The sequence below is a fragment of the Dipteris shenzhenensis genome, chromosome 17 (assembly GCF_047967505.1).
Source record: "Dipteris shenzhenensis isolate YYH24624 ecotype China chromosome 17, Dip_SZ_1.0, whole genome shotgun sequence".
NCBI classification, from domain to species: Eukaryota; Viridiplantae; Streptophyta; class Polypodiopsida; order Gleicheniales; family Dipteridaceae; genus Dipteris; species Dipteris shenzhenensis.
Window position 1 is genome coordinate 21,880,382 of NC_141612.1, and position 20,662 is coordinate 21,901,043.

General features: G+C 42.9%; 1 protein-coding gene and 1 long non-coding RNA gene across 2 annotated transcripts; one reads left to right on the forward strand and one right to left on the reverse strand.

Annotated features, from left to right (window-relative positions):
* The first annotated feature begins 371 nt into the window (after positions 1 to 371).
* On the forward strand, positions 372 to 3,954 carry LOC147891848 (uncharacterized). The gene is made up of 3 exons (XM_087388523.1): positions 372 to 618; positions 710 to 3,265; positions 3,367 to 3,954. The coding sequence occupies exons 1-3, from the start codon at positions 372 to 374 to the stop codon at positions 3,780 to 3,782; spliced, it is 3,219 nt and encodes a 1,072-aa protein (XP_087244649.1). The 3' UTR covers positions 3,783 to 3,954.
* Positions 3,955 to 18,264: 14,310 nt separating this feature from the next.
* LOC147891849 (uncharacterized) lies at positions 18,265 to 20,063 on the reverse strand. Its single transcript, XR_015542409.1, has 3 exons — positions 20,035 to 20,063; positions 18,440 to 18,633; positions 18,265 to 18,358 (listed from the first exon to the last, which is right to left on the reverse strand). It is a non-coding gene; the product is annotated as an uncharacterized LOC147891849 (long non-coding RNA).
* Between the last annotated feature and the right edge of the window lie 599 nt (positions 20,064 to 20,662).

Genomic DNA, 20,662 nt, shown 5'->3' on the forward strand with positions numbered 1-20,662 from the left:
TTTGCATTTAGTAGAACTTAAGGTAGTGCTATGGTTGCATCCATGTATACATAAAGTGTGATTGAGACATTTGCCAACTAATTTACTCTACCATCATACTGACCACCTCACACCCATGTCATGCATATGCGCTCTTTTGCCAAACTATCAAAAACCACCACGCTAGTAGTTGTATCATGTCACCTCCTTGGTAAAAAATCATTGGAGACATGGAGCACACCTACCTAATGTCAACAAATTAAAAACATCCACGTGCACTGCATGCCAAAACAAGCGATCCTACATAGCCACGTGTACCATGCTGTTGATGGTTGGAAATCAGTGGTGATCGTCAGCCTTAGTTGATACTCATGAAACTAACTTAGTCATGCATGCGCCTGAGACTTGCGTTCACATTGGGGGTTGCATGTAAGAGCCCTGTCGATACGCTTGTTATAAAGGGGCAAGAAGTTGGGAATGCAGGATGTGCAAAAGAAGATGGCGTGGTTGTGGATGCTGGTGTGCTGTATAATCAGCTGTGGAGGGGTTGGCGTTGCAGCAGCTGCAACCCACGGCTCTACTGGCTCTACAACTACTACGACTACGACGACGTTCAGGGTGCTGCGGGACTTCAAGCAGGCAATCAAACTCGATCCGTTGCATGCACTCGCTTCTTGGGACTTGAATCCCGATAGCCCACCCAGTAACGCTTCGTGGTGCTCCTGGGCAGGCTTGTTTTGCAATAAGCACCGCTCCCATATCACAGCCATCGTCCTCTCGCATCGTCTCCTTCAAGGTTCTATCACTCCCTCCCTCGCCCTTCTCCCTCACCTCTCCTTCCTCGACCTCTCCTTCAACAACTTCACAGGCTCCATCCCCCCCCAGCTCGGCCTCTGCCCCTCCCTCTCTCACTTGCTCTTGAGCTCTAACTCCCTCTCGGGCTCCTTGCCCTCCTCCTTCGCCAACCTCTCCCGCCTCCATACCCTCAACGTCTCCTTCAACTCCATCAGTAGCTCCTTGCCCCCCCGCTTCTCCTCCTCCTTGCACTCCCTTGACCTCGCCTATAACTCCCTCTCCGGTTCCCTCCCTCCCTCTCTCGCCAACCTCACCCTCTTAACTTACCTTGCCCTCGACCAAAACCAGCTCCAAGGACAGCTGCCACCTTCTCTCGCCAATTGCTCTAGCCTGCATCATTTCAGCTTGTATAGCAACCGCATCTCTGGCACCATCCCGTCCTCACTCCCACTCGGATGGAGGAACCTCACCTTCCTCTCCTTGGGACTCAACTATTTCAGCGGTGCAGTTCCTCCACTAATCTGGTCTCTCTCCAAACTCCACTACGTCCATCTCGGCAGTAACAAATTTGTTGGTCAAGTCTTGAATGACTTAACAATGAATTCTAGCAGCCTCTCTTTCGTAGATGTGTCGAATAATTCATTTTCAGGAAGGGTACCTCCCGACCTTGGATCAACTCTTCCCAAGCTCCAGATCTTGAAGCTCATTCTCAACTCCGGCCCCAACTCCGGCTTCTTTGGATCTATCCCTGCATCTCTTGCCAATTGTTCCGGCCTCACGCAGCTTATATTGGGCTTCAATCGCTTGTCCGGCACTATCCCTAAGGAAATTTTCCAACTTCAGAAGATGGTTCAGTTGGATTTGCAATACAATGCTCTCACGGGCGCTATTCCTACTGAAATCGGCAATCTAACTTTGCTTACCAAATTCCTTGTTAACGAGAACCAGCTCGCGGGTAGTCTTCCATCGCAGCTGGGTAATCTTCCAACTCTTTGGCTTGTCGTGTCCGAGTTTAATCGTTTCACAGGAACTATCCCACACGAACTGGGCAACTGCACTGCGCTCATTGTCCTTAGCTCGTACCGGAATCGTCTTCAAGGATCTATTCCTTCTTCATTTGGCCACCTAGCCAAATTGGAACATCTGATACTAGATAACAACTTGCTCACGGAACCCATTCCCGCTTCCCTATTAAACAACTGCACCAGACTCAGCAACATTTCGCTCAACGGCAATTTACTCGAAGGAGAGATTCTTACACCTAATCTCCCAAGCATGATTTATTTTGACGTTGCCAGCAACCGCTTGTCTGGTCATATATCTCCCGATTTTGGAGTCATGTTCCAGCTTCAGGTTTTGGATCTTTCTCTTAACAATCTCTCCGGCGGAATCCCCCCTGCTCTTGCAGGATGCGTAAACCTGCGTTCTCTAAATGTCTCCCGCAACAAGTTGCAGGGCACTATTCCTCCTTCTCTTGGAACGGAGCTGAGAAGTTTAATCTCCCTTAACCTGTCTCAGAATTCCTTTTCTGGGGACATACCCGTACAATTGGGAAACCTCACAGCTTTAGAGCAGCTAGATTTGTCTTTCAATGCCTTTACGGGTACCATTCCCGTCTCCTTGGCTGATATTACAGGACTATCTTTTGCAAATTTCTCATACAACAAGCTAGAAGGCCCAGTCCCAGATCACGGGTTCTTCCGACATTTAACGGCTGCGTCCTTTCTAGGAAATCCCGGCCTCTGTGGTCAGATCCTACAGAGACTCTGTTCCCAACATGAAGTCCTAACAAATTCAGCAAAGATTGGATTGGCAGTTGCAGGATGCTTTCTTCTGGTTATCCTCGGGATTATTTGCTTCGTCCTATTACAGAAATGCGGCCCGGCTACGTCCTTACGTATGTCCTCGCATTTGAATAAATTCAGCAATTTCCTGAAACTAAGGGCGGAAGACATACGGGAAGCAACGAATGATTTTAGCCAAGAAAATATTCTTGGTAGTGGAGGCACGGGTGTAGTGTACAAAGGCATAACGAGGGATGGCAAGATGTTTGCTTTCAAAAAACTGATCGTGCCCGAGAGCACAGCTCAGCGTTCTTTTGAGGCGGAGCTGCGATCGGTCGGCTTGATGAGACATAGAAATCTTGTCAAAGTTCTGGGTTATTGCTCCGATCTGGATAATTATGTCTTGATTTTGGAATACATGCCGAATGGAAATTTAAACGATCATCTCCATCCCGAAGGTACAGCTCCTGCTTTTCCGTGGGAGGTTCGAATGCGAGTCGCAATTGGGGTTGCCCAGGGGTTGGTATACTTGCACTACGAGTGTCCACAACACGTCGTTCACTGCGATTTGAAACCTCGCAACATCTTGTTCGATGCAGACATGGAGGCTCGAATCACTGATTTTGGGCTTGCTAAAGTCCTGATGCAGACGGTGTCAATGGCTTCCACCGAAAACATGCTAGGCTCGCTTGGATATGTTGCTCCTGGTAAGAACAGGTGTACTATTTTTGCTCGCTAATTTTAAGTTCTGGAGTTTTTCTGGTTCTGCAAACTTCTAACGTAACAAACTAATTTGTTCTTTGGGCAGAATATGCGAGTACTGGACAAATATCAAGGAAATGTGATGTCTACAGCTACGGGATTATTCTACTGGAGCTGGTGAGTGGGCGGAGGCCGACGGACGACAATGTGTTCGAAGGGAAGACTCTACCCGGGTGGATCCGATCCTCCATGTTTGAGGAGGAAGATTTAGTGGATATACTAGACGAGACGCTGCTTGAAGAGGTGCCCCAACATCATGAGAATATTAAGCTACTACTGAATGTGGCGATGATGTGCACCAGGGACGATCCAAAGGAGAGACCAACGATGCAGGAACTGCTGCAAATGTTGCAGGTAGATGATCCCTTGAACAACCGCCCATCTCTGCAGGAACTCATTGCAGATACCAGTGGGAAACAGCAAAGATATCAAGGGGCCGCAGCTAATTACTCCGATTCGTGAGCCAGAAGCTGTTTATGTTTTGTCTAGGCAGCTTCCATAGTCCAATAGTGTGGCGCGCTTAGGTGCCTCTTCTCCTCCTTAAGGTAATAAGGGGTGGGTAACTGGTTTTGTTTACTTGGTGTGAAACCCGTGGCTATATTGCATGCCTTTTAGTGTAAAACCATAACTAAAGAGATTTTAAACATAGTCGAGCACATGTAATGTCTGAAACGTATATCTCATTGATGATTCTTAGAAGCCCTACTTCAATATTGCATTTATGTAATCGATTGAATGAATAAAACTAAAGCATATGTTATGAATTAATAAATAAGATGTGTCAACTCATGAAACAGAGAAGGTAATTCTATTCATCAATTACTAGAGCGCAACTCCACTGCTCTTTACAAAATACCAAAGCAAAAAGGCCACAAAGGCATAGTCACAAAGGCTCTCACAATCATCAAAGCATACTCACACCCAAGAGCGACCTGCTCCAAAGCTATATCATCACACAAACCAATAGGAGAGACCGCCTCTTCTCGTGTTGGCCAGCAACTCTCAAACCATCAACCTCTAGTTGTGTGGAGAGGCTAAGAGTCGCATGTCCTCCTTGAAACCGCAGAGGTCGACCCTCATGGAGCTGCCTGGAGAGTGTGAGAATGAAGGTGGCTTGTTGTCTGCTCTACCTACATAGTCTATGGCATGCGAGGAAGCCACGTGGATAGTATACCATGTCTAACCACACCACTTACCCTAACTAAGTGGATGAACTCATGAGGATGATTGCTCACTAACTTCAACAGTTCCCCCCTCAGCCGAAATGAGGGAGAAGAATAGACTATGTCAACAAAACAACTACTCGAAAAACATTTTCCATCTAGTTCTCACAAAGAGCGATCCAACAATATGCTCACAAACAGCTTCAACATCTAATGCTCACAAAGAGCTTGACATCAACTGTTAAACAATGCACCAATAGCTCACAAAGAGCCAAACAAGATCGCTCACAAAGACCATGATTTAAAAAGCAAAATGATTGACCTCGACCAACATGGTGGTTTCATTCTTGTTCGAATCATCTATCGCCAGTGCTTTGGTTTCATCATCTCATCACGCTGCTTAGTATAGCAATACTTCTCTATGTGTCCCTCCTTCCCACAATAGTTGCACTTCCAATTATCACATAGTGTCTTCTTTCTTTTGTCATTGGCAGCATACACCTTGTTGTCATACAATGGATTACGATTGCGCTTCTCCTCGCTTAGCAGCATCCCTACATAGTCGAGAAACTCAAGGTCATCATCAAGGTGCAATATATGTACTATCTCTCCATACTGTTTCGAGGGTAAGCTTCTCAACAAGATGGCCTTCTTGTTTTCATCCTCAACTCATGCTCCCAAGTCATTGAGTTGTCTTAGTAGAGCTTACAAGTATGCAATTCAAGAACACTCCTCGTGTCTTCGATTCAAATAAATCTGGAAGTCAAATAAATCTTGCTTTAGGTTGGAGTCCAAGTGCTTCATACGTAATCCAAAGAGAGTCTCTAGTGTTTGTAAATTCTTAGTTGTTGTTGTTTTCATACCGAGGTAATGGAAATATTCAGGACCTAAGGCTCGACCCAAATAATCGAGTGATTTCTCGTCCTTTGCCTCCCACGCAAGAATTTTCTCGGCATTGTGAGAGTGCTTTTTAGATTTGTTTTTTGATCCAGGGACCACTCCCCAAAGTCCTTTTGGCATGAATAGCAAATGAGTCGCTAATTGCCATGATGCAAAAGTTCTTGCCATTGAAAATCACTAGTATAGCACCATGCTTGTCCTTCTTCAATGTGTCCATCATCACAATCTTGCAGGATTGAGGAGAACTCGAAAGCAGGCTTCAGCTATAGAACGTCGAAAGAGGATCTCTTCTTGTGACCTCGATTGCTCCTATGCCTTCTCACAACTGGGATGCTCGAACACTTTAGAATTGCCTTCCTAGACATGCACGAGCCACAATAATCACTATGAAGAATTTTTGACAAAGTGTCTGATTGTGTGGCTCTGATTCCACTGATGGTTGAAGCCCTTGGCTGAACCCCTACTTCAATATTGCATGTATATAATCGATTGAATGAATAAGACTAAAGCATATGCTATGAAATGATAAACTGTAAAGAGAGAGAGCCGATAATATGTGTCAACTTGTGAGACACACAAGGTAATTCTATTCATCAATTACTAGGACTAGGGTTGTTGCTCTTTACAAAATAATGAAGCAAAAAGGCCAGAAAGGCTCTCACAATCATCAATACATACTCACACCCAAGAATGACCTGCTCCAAAGCTATATCATCACACAAACTAATAGGAGAGACCGCCTCTTCTCGTGCTAGCAGCTCTCAATCCGTCAACCTCTACTTGTGTGGAGAGGCCAAGAGTCGCATGTCCTCCTAGAGGTCGACCCTCATGGAATCGCCTGGAGAGCGTGAGAATGAAGGCGGCTTGCTATCTACTCTACCTATGTAGTCTATTGCATGCAAGGAAGCCACATGGATAGGACACCATGTTTAACCACACCACTTATCCTAACTAAGTGGATGAACTCATGAGGATGATCACTCACTAACTCCAACACTCATGACACATGATTTCCATTTCTCAACATGGGTGACAAATAAAATGTCAATTTTAAATTAAATAGTGATCAACTTTAGAAGTATATATTTAGTATCGTTTTATTTGTTAGTTTGATAGTTTTGATATGCAATCAAGTACTTATAGGCTATCAGCTGTCCTTGATACATCTTAATTCCCTTGCTTATTTTCTTTGCTTCAACTTGCAATCGTTGTTGCTTCGTGGACAATATTCTTACAATGTGTCAAAGATCTTTGATTTGCTTTCAGACTTTTAACATTGCCTCTATTTGGTTACTCATATTTAAATTATATTCTCAATCATAGAGCTTGACCAAGTTGTTGATAATATGCAATGTCTCTTAGTGTCATTATTAAAACTTGTCAAAATTAGGTTTCTTGCATCATTAGTGTAGGGTGTCACGGTGTTTGTGCATGCAAGATCACTATGTAGAGAATGCCATTTGCCATTGCCCAGGTCATGGACAGATCAAATGTGCCTACTTGTTACAGCTATCTACGACGAGAAAGTAGATGCTACAGCTCAATTTGCCATTTAGGCAAAAAACTCAAAAGATAAGGAGCTCAAATTGAAGAAGGACAAGATCGAGCCTGACTGCATGAGGAAAAGGAGCTTGAAGGGAGAAACCAACCCCCTTCAGGAAAGGAGCAAGGAGGGTTGAGCCTGCAACTAGGAAGCTCAAATCAAGGAAAGAGGAAGCAACATGAAGGGAGGGTCCGGGCTCCTAAAGGAAGGAACAAGTCCCCTTCTGGAAAGGAGCAAGGAGGGCCAAGCTTGCAATCAAGGAGCTCAAAAAGGCGACATGCTCGAATAAATGTGGAACCAGTCCCCTAAAGGAAAGGAGTCCTTGAGATGTAATCTGAAGGTTAGGAGTCTTTGAGATATAATTTGTGAGTAATCAATTGAATTATTAATCTTATCCAGAGTTTAATTGGGCAATGTTTTCTCAACTATGTGACTAGATAGTGTCCTTTGACATGCCAAGGACCATAAAGTGAGACGAAAGATTTCGATTAGACAACTAATGTGAGATTGAAAGATTTCGATTAGACAATTGATGTGAGATGAAAGATTTCAATTAGACAACTAATGTGAGATGAAAGATATTAGACAACTAATGTGAGACTAAAGAATGAGAAGGTCGGGCTCAATGAACTCTCTCCCTATTTAAGTGCAGATTTAAGTGCAGTGTAGACACAACTAAGAGCTCATTATGAAATCTAGCCCCAAAACTCTATACACCGATCCACCTACTGCAAATCTATGGCATACCCAAAAGACTTTGGAATGCTTTTGTTCTATCTAAAAATGATGTTGGATGACGGGCCTCGTAGACACAGACTCGAAGAAGGAGGAGGAAAATAGCTACAAGAAGGACATGCTTCGGTGGTGGGTGTATTACTTGGAGTTGGCAAAGATGGTGAATATTAATTTTCCTGGCTATTTTTTTCCCTGCTCCTTTAAGGTACTTGTCAAGCTCATGATGTAGGTTTCTTTTGGCAGGAGATGATGGAGGCGCGAAATTGTGTAGAGCATAAATACCAGGATGAAGAGGATCCCAAGCGAAAGGAGGAGTTACTATGGGCATACAAGCTCCGTACAAGTCGGCAGAGACAAGCAAGCAGTGTGTGATCCGAGTGTGTGAAGAGGTCTATGATAGTTCATCAAACTGGCCTAAAGAGCTGGAAGATGCTTGCTATAGAGAGGTTGATAAGATAGTTGGGAGTTTGGAATTTCCTTGAGCCGCAAAATGTTATCGTATTTTTAAAAAACTAAAAATCTTGCAGGTATTTCTTGGACTTGTAGACTTTCTCAGCCTGCCATCATCCATGATCTATGGTGCTCGTAATACCTGATTTTGTGTCGACCTGCTTCCATGTTAGTACTTAAATGTTTTAAGTGGCCGACCGGTGGTTGAAATTTGATTCTTAAAGATAACCAGTCTAAAGGGGATTGTTTTAGTATAGCACTATGCAACAAATTTTAGGATAGCATGGCAGTAGTGCAGGGATAGCACGGCAGTAGTGCAGGATAAGTGATCGCCAGCACGGTGGTTGGTTGCACTAGGATATTAACAACCACCAGCACAATGGTTTGCTTCTATTATTAGAAGATGAATGGATTTGTGGATGTGTGGATTCGTTATGGAATTTAATAAAACCAATGCGGTGGTTGTTGGGTTATACTAAAAACAAGCATGGGATTTACAATAACAATTTAATAAAACTAGCATGGTGGTTGTTTGGGATATACTAAAAAGCAGGAAATGTATCGTTTGGGATTTACAAAAATAAGTGCGATGGTTAGTTTGGGATTTACTAAAAGAAGCATAGTCTCAAATACATTTTTCATTTTCTAGGATAAGTGGAATGTTGTTTCCTTGCAATGAGACTACATTTTCTTAGTACTATCTCACTTGTCCTCGTCCACTGCTCCAAGACACTCCAAGATGTGCTCATGTGTGTCTAAATCCAATGTGAAGACATTGTTGCCCTTCTTTCGTTGTGGCACAGGTTGCATCTCGAACTTAATAGCTCTTACTAGATAAAAGTACACAAATTTTTGTGGACTCTTATGTAGCAGTTCGTAATTGCAGCCTCTCTTGGATGTTTTTTGGTACCAAAAAGCTTCGACTACTACATCCCACTTCTCATAGGTTGTTCCAAAATTATTCTTAAATGCTAGCTCAACCTTGTGCTTAGGTTTTGTGCAATGCAATAGAAAGTATGGGTCATCTTCCTCATTCTCCCTAGAGGTGTAGTGACAACTGCAAAGTTATCCCCCTCTTCTCAATGACACAACAACACAAAGCAACTATAGACGCGTAAAATAGCGGGCGCGTCTATAGGCGTTGCTTTAGTAGAGGAATTACGAGTGCATCTAAATGCATGTCTAAAAGCTCGTCTATTTGCGCGTAAATTACCACGTCTACGTGCGCGTCTAACCTGAGAAAATACGGGCCCGTCTAACATCACGTTTATTAGCGCGTGTATTAGCGCGTTTATTTGCACGTTTACACTGAGAATCAGACGCGCATTTAGACGCATAGATAGATGCAAACCAGAGAATACAGAAAGTGAGATTTTGGTGTACATCATTGCTTTCCAAACATTGCCCATGATTACCAAAGCACATAATTTTTTGCAAGCCCACATATACAATAATTAAGTGAGATGAGGAGAATGAGACAATATGTAAAATAGTTTTGCCAATATCAATTATGGGGCTACGGTTCAATCTCATCCTCAATGAGATCAACCCTTGCTAAACTATTTACTTCAAAATCCAAACAAGTGTTTAGATCTACAAATACATTCAACCCACTACTACTTGTGTCACTCATGTGCTCATCGAAATCAGCATCTCGAATGGTAAGATCGTCCTCATGGGTAATGGCCTCAATATCTGTATCTCCTATCTCATGATCATCCTCCTCTCTCGTATCACGGTCATCATCACGTCCATGGCCATGATCATCCTCCATACGCTCCATATTAGTAAATGTACTATACATCACTTTGGAACGTGGCATAATAGGTATGACATGCCACCATCTATTATTATCCACCATTGGTTGATAGACAACCTAATTCAAACACAAATACAATCATGTTACTTTTCTTGCATCAAATATTTAAAAGCAATTATTTTTATATGTGTGCACAGTACCTGTTCACATTGTTGCGGTAGTACTAGTGTGTCCTTCCTACTTTGCCAAAACTTTGTGGAGTCAATAGTTACAAAGCCACTTGCATGGCGTTTGATTGTTACATTAGGGCCTCTTTCCACCACGTCCTTAAACCACTTTACATCCAAAACATACACAAAGAAGCGTCGAAAGTCAAGCATAATAATATCTTGGATTATGCCACAATAATCATCCATGGCTCCATTGGCTCCCTCAAAGCTAGCAATGACGCCGCAATCTTGTGTGTTTCTCTTATCATCAATCTGTTGTGTTCGAAAATGCTTGCCCTCACACCATATAGCATTGAACATAGTGCACTACACCAAGAAAAAATCAATTAAATAAGCAATCTAAATTATTGAAAGCTCCTAACTTATGCATAACATTCTATATACCGACCTTGCTCATGCATCCCCTAGCATACTCCCATTCTTCCATTGTGATATGCATCCCCTCGTCTTTCTCTGCTTTCTCCATTTCATCAAGTAGCCAATCCACATGAATATCCTTTGGAAGTGCTCTTAGATACTGAGGGTATGGCACACGAGATCCGTGGTGTGTACGAAAGAGGGCCCTTTCTTCTTGTCTTCTTGCCTTTGCATCCTTGTATCTTGTCACCCATCTTTTCATCACATCACTATTAAGCACGCAAAAGAGGTTGATACTATTATGCAACTCCGTGTCTATTACTTTGTTGCGTCCTTTCCCTTGAGGCACAATATAGGTCATCCTTAGGTCTTCATCATCTCTCCATAGTCGTGGGAGAGAGCTATCCACATCAACAAGAAACTCAGAAATATATACAAGTGACTCTTGTACCAACCAACCCTCGACCATGCTACCTTCGGGTCTTGCATTTTGTCTCACGAAGCCCTTCAAGGTCTTCATGAAGTGCTCCAGGAAGAACAACCATCGTGCATGTATAGTACCGCATATAGCAATCTCATCCACCAAATGCACTATGAGATGTAGTTGGCTTGTGAGAATAGAACGTGAAAATGTCTCCTCCACTAAACAAACCGCCTCCACTGACATAACTCGAGCATTCTCAAGCATGGTGGGATCTATTTCCTTTGAGCTCACATACCTCACAAGCTCGCCCATCTTGTAAATACAATCTTTCACGTCCTTCGATGCACTACGTGAAATGCTAGTAGGTAGTATGAACTGAACCCGCGAGGAGGTGGTTGATTAGTTGCTTATAGCTATTCACTCACAAATTTGAAAGGAAAAAGATATTATGCACATAAAATACTTACTTGGAGCATCTTGTGCCAATCATGAGATTTCAAGCCATATAATTGCTCTACACCTCTTTTCTTGCTCTTTGTAAAGGCTCCCTTCAAACACCTCATGCATCCGGTAAGAGTACGAATTGTAGTAATAGCGCGCTTTACCGTCGCCATCTCTAGCTTTGATAACATCCACGGTGCACGAGGTAAAAAAACACGCCCATTTGGTCTCTCTTGAGGCCAAGCTTCACGCATCCTCCCTGTGGTACGTAGATCCTCCCTTATGCCTACCGAATCTCGTGTCCCATTCAAATGCTCCCAAATGGTAGATGCCACATTCTTGAAGATATGCATGGGATCAAGCAGGTGATTGATCTTGAGGTGGGACCAATATGGTAAACGATAAAAGATGGAGTATCTAAACAAAATAAAGTGTTAGCGTGCAATCTTTACTTTCAGCCAATATAGCCAATCTTTACTTCCAACCAATAGTTACAAACCCTTACCGGCTCTGCCAAGTGGTTGAGGAGTCGTGGAACCGTCCCAAATTCTCATCCAATCTCCCGCGGTGAGTGATTGTGGGAGGACTTCATTCCAAGGGGCAACATATCTAAGATGATCAGGTGGGAGAAATCGATGGTGATTCTCATACTTTGTTGCGTCCTTTCCCTTGAGGCACAATATAGGTCATCCTTAGGTCTTCATCATCTCTCCATAGTCGTGGGAGAGAGCTATCCACATCAACAAGAAACTCAGAAATATATACAAGTGACTCTTGTACCAACCAACCCTCGACCATGCTACCTTTGGGTCTTGCATTTTGTCTCACGAAGCCCTTCAAGGTCTTCATGAAGTGCTCCAGGAAGAACAACCATCGTGCATGTATAGTACCGCATATAGCAATCTCATCCACCAAATGCACTATGAGATGTAGTTGGCTTGTGAGAATAGAACGTGGAAATGTCTCCTCCACTAAACAAACCGCCTCCACTGACATAACTCGAGCATTCTCAAGCATGGTGGGATCTATTTCCTTTGAGCTCACATACCTCACAAGCTCGCCCATCTTGTAAATACAATCTTTCACGTCCTTCGATGCACTACGTGAAATGCTAGTAGGTAGTATGAACTGAACCCGCGAGGAGGTGGTTGATTAGTTGCTTATAGCTATTCACTCACAAATTTGAAAGGAAAAAGATATTATGCACATAAAATACTTACTTGGAGCATCTTGTGCCAATCATGAGATTTCAAGCCATATAATTGCTCTACACCTCTTTTCTTGCTCTTTGTAAAGGCTCCCTTCAAACACCTCATGCATCCGGTAAGAGTACGAATTGTAGTAATAGCGCGCTTTACCGTCGCCATCTCTAGCTTTGATAACATCCACGGTGCACGAGGTAAAAAAACACGCCCATTTGGTCTCTCTTGAGGCCAAGCTTCACGCATCCTCCCTGTGGTACGTAGATCCTCCCTTATGCCTACCGAATCTCGTGTCCCATTCAAATGCTCCCAAATGGTAGATGCCACATTCTTGAAGATATGCATGGGATCAAGCAGGTGATTGATCTTGAGGTGGGACCAATATGGTAAACGATAAAAGATGGAGTATCTAAACAAAATAAAGTGTTAGCGTGCAATCTTTACTTTCAGCCAATATAGCCAATCTTTACTTCCAACCAATAGTTACAAACCCTTACCGGCTCATGCCAAGTGGTGGAGGAGTCGTGGAACCGTCCCAAATTCTCATCCAATCTCCCGCGGTGAGTGATTGTGGGAGGACTTCATTCCAAGGGGCAACATATCTAAGATGATCAGGTGGGAGAAATCGATGGTGATTCTCATAGATGACCTTATTCAATGCGTCTGCCCGTGAGGCAACTAGCGAAGGACCACAAACAGGACATGCATGGTAAGCCGATGTAGTGAGACCTGAACAATAGATGCAATTAAGAGTGGAAGGTGGGTTTAGGGTGCCACATCCTTTGCCTATTCATAATTAAAAATGCAATGCTTACCTAAACACTCGCCATAGCCTGGGAAGTCATGCATCGTCCACATCAAGACTGCTTTTTGCAGTTGAAGTCTCGTGATGAGGGAGGCCTGCTCAAATCATGCACCTCGTTACCTCTCCAAAGTATCTCTAGCTCATCAATCAAAGGCTCCAAATAAACATCAGGGTTTTTGACTTTATGTTTTCCTGGAATTAGAAGGGACAGCATAACATGTCATTTCTTAATAGCCATAGAGGGTGGAAGATTGTAATTCACCAATACCACTGGCCATACACTGTAAGATGTGCTTTTGAGACCAAATGGGTTCACACCGTCCATACCCAATCCAAGTCTCAAGCTCCTAGTTTCTTCCTTGAAGCTTGGCCATGTGTCTTCAATATGCTTCCACGCAGGAGAGTCCGCGGGAGTTCTCCACTTGCCATCGGTTGATCGATGGGAGGAATGCCAAGCAAAGCGAGCGCGCTAAAAAGCAGGTTTAAAAGCTGCGTCTATAATCGCGTCTATATGCGCGTCTAAATACACAAAGTAGACGCACTTTTAGACGCGCCTTTAGACGCGCTTTTAGACACGCCTTTAGACGTGCCACAGAGTTTAAATTAAACATTTGAAGAAGAGCAAATTTGGTGGGTTGTTTGTTTGTAGGATGTCTTCATCTTCAACAAGTAGCTCCAGTGAGGATGAATCCCTCCGTATCCACCATCGCGAAATGTGGTTGGAGCAAAAAATCAAATGTTTGTATGATCGATGTCGAGGAAACATGTATCGTGCACGCAGGATTACACTCAATCATATCTCAAAGTATGGAGAATGGGATGTGACCGTAAACAGGGTAAGGGTTTGTAAGTTAAGGTTGATTGAGATACCTATGGGTGTTCATATGTTTGAGTTATGATCCCGTTTTAATTTGATACAGGATGCAGTGCCACACCCGCATATGTTACCCTATGCTCGCCGTGTGAGGAGGCGAAGCGTCGGCGATATGAGGTGGGATCTTCAGGAGGGACCGTTACAGATGCATGGAGTGATGGTGATAGTAGCCCTCTGCCATTACCTCATGAAGCCGTGGAGGAGGAGGTGTTTGATGATATGGTGCAGGATTTATATGTCCATCAAGCGAGGGATAATAGCATGGAGCAGGATGATCTTTTTACTGCAGCATCGACTCCACTGTTTGAGGGGTGCACATTCTTTGTTCTACGTGCCTCCCTTGAGTTACTAAACTTGCAAACCATCTATGGATGGAGCAATGCAAGTTTGAATGCATTACTTAAGTAAGCTTTAAAGTCGATTTTGCAAACATGGTGAATTATGCTAGTGGGTCAATTACTTGAATGCTTTTCCTCATTTATGGTCTTCACGTGCAGGCTATTGTGTAAAATGCTTCCAAGGGAGAATATACTACCGACCTCAAGCAATGCAAGTTTGAATGCATTAAGCAATTGTGTAAAATGCTTCCAAGGGAGAATAAACTACCGACCTCAAGCAATGCAAGTTTGAATGCATTACTTAAGTAAGCTTTAAAGTCGATTTTGCAAACATGGTGAATTATGCTAGTGGGTCAATTACTTGAATGCTTTTCCTCATTTATGGTCTTCACGTGCAGGCTATTGTGTAAAATGCTTCCAAGGGAGAATAAACTACCGACCTCAAGAGATATGGCAAGGCAACATGTGACCTCTCTTGGAGGATTAGATTACAAGCGCATCCATGCATGTGTCAACGATTGTGTTTTGTTTCGTGGACTACATAAGGATGCAAGAGAGTGTCCTACTTGTGGAGAGGCAAGATATAGAGCAGATCTCAAAACCTTAGACGTGCCATGACAAGGAAAGGATGCGAAGGGGGCAAATCTTTGGACAGGAACCCACCAAGCTGGAAGGGAAGACAGTGAGAAGGCTGTGCATAGATAAAGATGAGATCTATGGTAGGCAGAGGCAAGGAAGACGAAAGAGACACAAGGCCCAATATATTTGTTAAAAAAAACGGTGGAAGTCGTAAGAGAGAAGATAAACGTGTGAAGCGTGTGGACTGAGGAGGAAGGGAAGCAGCAAAGGAACTGAGTGGGATGGTGATGCTTGGAAGCTCTTGTGTGTGTGTGTGCGCATGTGCGTGTGCGTGTGCGTGTGTGTGTGCATGCGTGCATGCATGCATGCATTCTGTCTCGCAGAGCCGTCGACATACTCCTGTGCCGTCGAGACTCGGTTCTCCAGCTACGAGTCGTCAGCGTAGTCCCGTGCAGTCTCCAGCTACGAGTGGCCAGCGTACGAGCTTGACACGACCGCAGGGTAGCAGGCGTAGTAGCAGGGAGAGCGGTGGGGGATGCATGGCACAGTGCTTTAGGCCATGTGGCGGTGGGGAGGATGATGATTCAGATGATTTAGATGTGCCTCTGGGTGATGGTACGATTTATTATGACATCACTCAGACGGGAGGCATCTTGATGGATGCGCGGGGGAAGGACATCATGGCCTTCATGCGCTCTGTAATTGCTAACAATTACAGAGATTGCTTTATCCACTACAAAGACCACCCAAAGAGGTTGGCTGATGAGACCCTCGCTACTGTTCGCTCTAGGTATCCTAACCCCCCCAATCGCCAGTTCACAGATAAATGGGCCAAGTCAAAGATTATTACAATACTTGGCAATAAAAAATCTTCGCTTAAGAGGTAGGCACCAGCGGAGCTTGCCAGGCTTGAGGTAGGTCAACCACCAAGGAGCCCGCCCCACACCGCTCACAAGCGTGAGTGAAAGAAGGCAATGAAGTCAGTGAGGGAGGATTCCAGTCTGTAGCACGTGGAGGCACGGAGGATCCAGATGGAGGAATATGGAAGCACGTATTTTGGAGCAAGGGGTGTTGAATCATGGGAGGCCCAATTTGTAAGTATCGATCTCAAATTATATTGCTTATGTAGTTTATTAGGAGGTTGTTTCTTTGTACTAATCCCTCCGCAAAGTGTGTTGTCATGCAGCTTGAGATCGTGGGCAGATACTCTATTCCTGTGGAGACAGCCTACCACTGCCACCATCGCAGAGGAGATACATGGAGGCAATTCTATGATGACGGGTTGATTACTGAGGAGCAGTATACCCGGGCTACTGGAGTGGCCCCCGAGGTATTTGAAAGTAATTAAATAATGCCAAAATTATAAGTAAAGATTTGATTTTTCATACATTGATATATGTTGTCCCTTGTTTACAGGCCCGTGCACAAGACGATGAGGAAGAGGAGGGAGGCGCAGAAGGGAGCGTGGAAGGGAGCGAGGACCTGGAGAACATAGATTAGTTGTACAAGTAGTGCTAGCTACTCTTTTTTGTACTTAAAGCCACTGGCTTGGCTTTGTGCCTCTTGTATATACACTCCTCTTATTTTTTGTACTTGAAGCCACATGACATGGCTTAGCTTCGTGCTATATGTATATACAAGTACTTTTTGAGCTTTCAATTTTATTGCGCTTTGGAGTTGTAATGTTTTATTTGGAATTGTAATTAAAATGCGGTTAGCTGTAAGAATTGAATTACACAATGTGGATATGGGATTCTTGTAACTATATAGCATACACAACATACACAGCATTCTGTAAAATTAAAAAAAAAAATAAAGCGCGTCTATCAGTGCGTTTAAAAACGTGTTTATATACACGTCTGTCTGTTCGACTTACGTCTATAAACACGTTTATAAGCGCGTCTATTTATGCGTCTAAGTGCGCGTCTATATGCGCGTGTGTCTAATATATAGACGCGCAATTAGACGCGGGTCTCCAGACGCGAAAATAGACGCGCCCGTAAGTTTTTTATTTAGTTCAGTAAACGCGTCTATGCGCGCGTCTATGGGTGCTTTGTCTTGTTGTGTGAGGTCATCGAAACTCTCCCTAAACTGTGGCGAGTCGTTTGTCTCTCCATTGTTTGGCATTCCATTTAAACGTAGAGGAAAAACTTGAACTCACTCCCATGTCTTACAATTGCAATGTTCTCACAATCGTCATAATCCCCTATGATGCACGCACTACAGAAACAAGAAAGTTTTCTTGTTTTAATCAGTTGGTTGTTTGAAAAGCCTCATATGCTGTGCAAACCACGAACCTCTTTAATTTTCTCGCAATTGTGCCTCTTGTTAACAAAATTTCTCAAAGAGGTGACAAAGAATAGAAACAAGCCTATAAGCTATAATAAATATTTGAGTGATAGTTTTGAGACTTTGAAACATTAGGGTAGTATTGCACCTATGGTAGCTATTATGGATCCTAACAAACTATGGGTAATTGAAATAAATGCCAATGAATTTGCTATATGTGTTGCTTTATTACAAGATGGGAAACTAGTGGCCTTTGAAATTAAAAATGTAAATTATGCTCAACGAAAGTATCACACAATAGAAATATAGTGTACAATTAGTCATTTGTGAAGTGATCTCTAGGTATTAGAATAATTGCTTTTGCAATGGTTGCATTGTGGGTGATGGCATGAGTTTATTAACATCTTCACATCCTTTATAAGAATTGACTTCATCATTCTCTTCTTTGCACATAAGTTGCTTGCTTGCTCTAAATACAAATATGGAAGAAAGTAAGACTCTCAACTATGACCAAAGGTTGATTTGTTGAAATAAGTTATGGTTGAAAATGTTTAATCAATCCTTTATAGCCAAAACATGCAACATTAAAATGAAAGTATCATTGTTGAAAACCAAGTACAAAGTACTAAATCAATCAAATGTCCAATTTATACTTGGAAATGGTAGTGTTATTTCATCTTTGTAGAATCAAACCAAATTCAATGAAATTTTAAAGAAAATGATAAAGTCCACATCTTATATACTATTTCTTCAGAAGCAAAAGTATTCATAAAATCAACTTCAACTCAATCTGAGTCAATGTTGATAACATTGTGGGCTTCTCATTTAGGTGACGGATTCTTGTCTTCAAAATGTCTCTCATGTTTGATTTTAGAAGAACATTTCACGGATGATGTGATTGTGGACCTAATACTAACATAGTCCGGGTTCTCCTGTCTAAGTTTCCTCACTGACTAAAAAACACAACAAAAAAACAATTAAAATTATCAAGCTTCAAGTAACCAATAACAAATAAAAAACAACAATTTACCTTGAGCGTATGCCCCTTCCGCAACCTCTTGAAAAGAACCCTTCAAGTAGCGACGAGGGCTCTCTTTAATGGTGAGTTTTTAAGCAAATTCTCCTTAGGCGGCCTCCTAGGGGAAGCATAAATCAAAGGAGGTGACTTTGGGGTAGGTGGAGAGCGCTTCTCCATGTAGGAACAAGCTGAAGCTACAGTGCCACCTACAATAAAAGTTTCATAAAAAGTAAATGAAATTGCCCATTCTAAGAATACAAATTCTAAGTTGTCATTTCCAAGAAAACATTGTTAATCCATAAACTCCAAACAATGTCAACTTGAATCATATCAAACCATGGACTTGAATGTTTCTGTTATTTTATTGGACAACCAAAATCTGAAAATCGTCTTGCATATAAATTGTTTGCAGACACACATAGAGAACAAAACAACAAGAACTCTACTATTACCATGGAAAGATGCCCATTTTGAAGTCAATATCTAATGAGAGAAGAAGCGCAACGTATACGCACTTGCGGAAACGCTGCCAAAAACCATTACAACAATTTGCATGCGGTAATACAAATCAAATCAAATCGAATCGAATCGAAACTATCTAGTTGTTGCGTTTTTCTATGGCAGGCAGGAAAAGTGGCGCAGTTTCAAAGAGCAATCGTTCAAACAATTGCCACCTCATTCAACACTCTAGAAGACCGCTTCCATAGAAGGAGACGAAGACATGACGGATTACCAAAGAAGATAAACGACAGAGCAGCGGATGTTGAGCACACGAAGAAGATTTTTCGTCTGAAATCCACTACACGAAACAAACACAACACCTGCTACCTAACCACTTCTAACTCTGCTTCGCATGAAAGCCTGACAGAATCGAATCTTTTGTTGAAAGGATAGGTGGCCACAACAGAAAAGGAAAAGGTGCGAACAAAAACTGTACAAAGTCTACCGTCGCGACCATCGCCAACTTTCTTCAAACAATCCTTTCTTTTCTCCAGAGCAGCAACTTTCTCAGAATTTGGAGTTACTGGAGATTGCAACATTTGCGGACATACTTTCGCAAGTCTTGCACAAAACAGAACAAGTATTGAAGTGCAAGCAGAAATAATGAAGAACGATATCGAACGAAGAAAAGAGAAGGCAAAAGAGCTCTTGACCCTTCTCAAAAGCACCAGAATCCGTGTCCATAAAATCGTTGGAACCATCCATAGTTGCACTCTCCACAAACTGCTAGATATCAAGCACCCTTCTCATGGTTTTATAAGCAAACGCAAAATCCATGCTCAATACCACGACGTACGGCTATAATCACAAAAATCTCTGAAATATTTGCAACATGTTCTTAAGTTGCAGCACGCCAAAGAACATTGAAAAGCGGATGTCTCGCTTAATTACAATTAACAATACAAATCTTCCCTGCATGAGGACGCTCCAGCTGGTCTTCCACAGGTAGCAACCTAGCGTCGTCATCAAGAAGGTTACTTCAACGTAATTAAGGCCAGTTGGTCTTCCATAAGTACAGACGTTTCAATACAATCACACCGACACGAAGGAAGAGCATGCACCGCCGACGGAACAGCAGCATACAGGACTCGCAGAGAACATCCTACCGGCGTGAAGGATGAGCACGCACCGTCGAACAAAAACACCAACAGCATAGAGCACTGCCGAATTCATGCATTAGTGTACGCCAACGAAAAAACAAGCACGTGCCAGGCCACTTGCATTTTAAAAAAAGCAAAAAAAAATCTAGCATAAACACAATCTACCTCGGTGGGGCAGGCCAAAAAAGGAAAGCAATTATAAAAAAAAAGATGTCCTCATTGCATTTGGCACAAATGTTGTCTATCAAACTTATATTAAGTTGAGAACTTGCGATTGTTCTCTTTGTTAGAGATGTCACTTAGATGTTGAGAGGGGAGAATTCTTTTGAAATGTGGTTTTCTTTCATTATTTAACTTTTGGTTCTTTCCTAAGGATGTGCAACCGGCAAGGCTAGCTTCCTCCTTTGGAAGTCCTTTCAGCAATGGCTTTTAGTACATGGTAAGTTAGCCAAGCACATTGCGATCAGTCCTGTTTGTCCGCTTTGTGGCCTCGTCATGGAACTCGTTAGACATCTCTTGTGGAGTTGTATGGTTACTCGAAGGATTTGGAGTAGGATTGAGTTGGAAGTCCGCCGAGCCGACTTTAGCATCGGAGCCCAGTGGTGGATCTCGCCCTCATAGGTGATGCATTGAG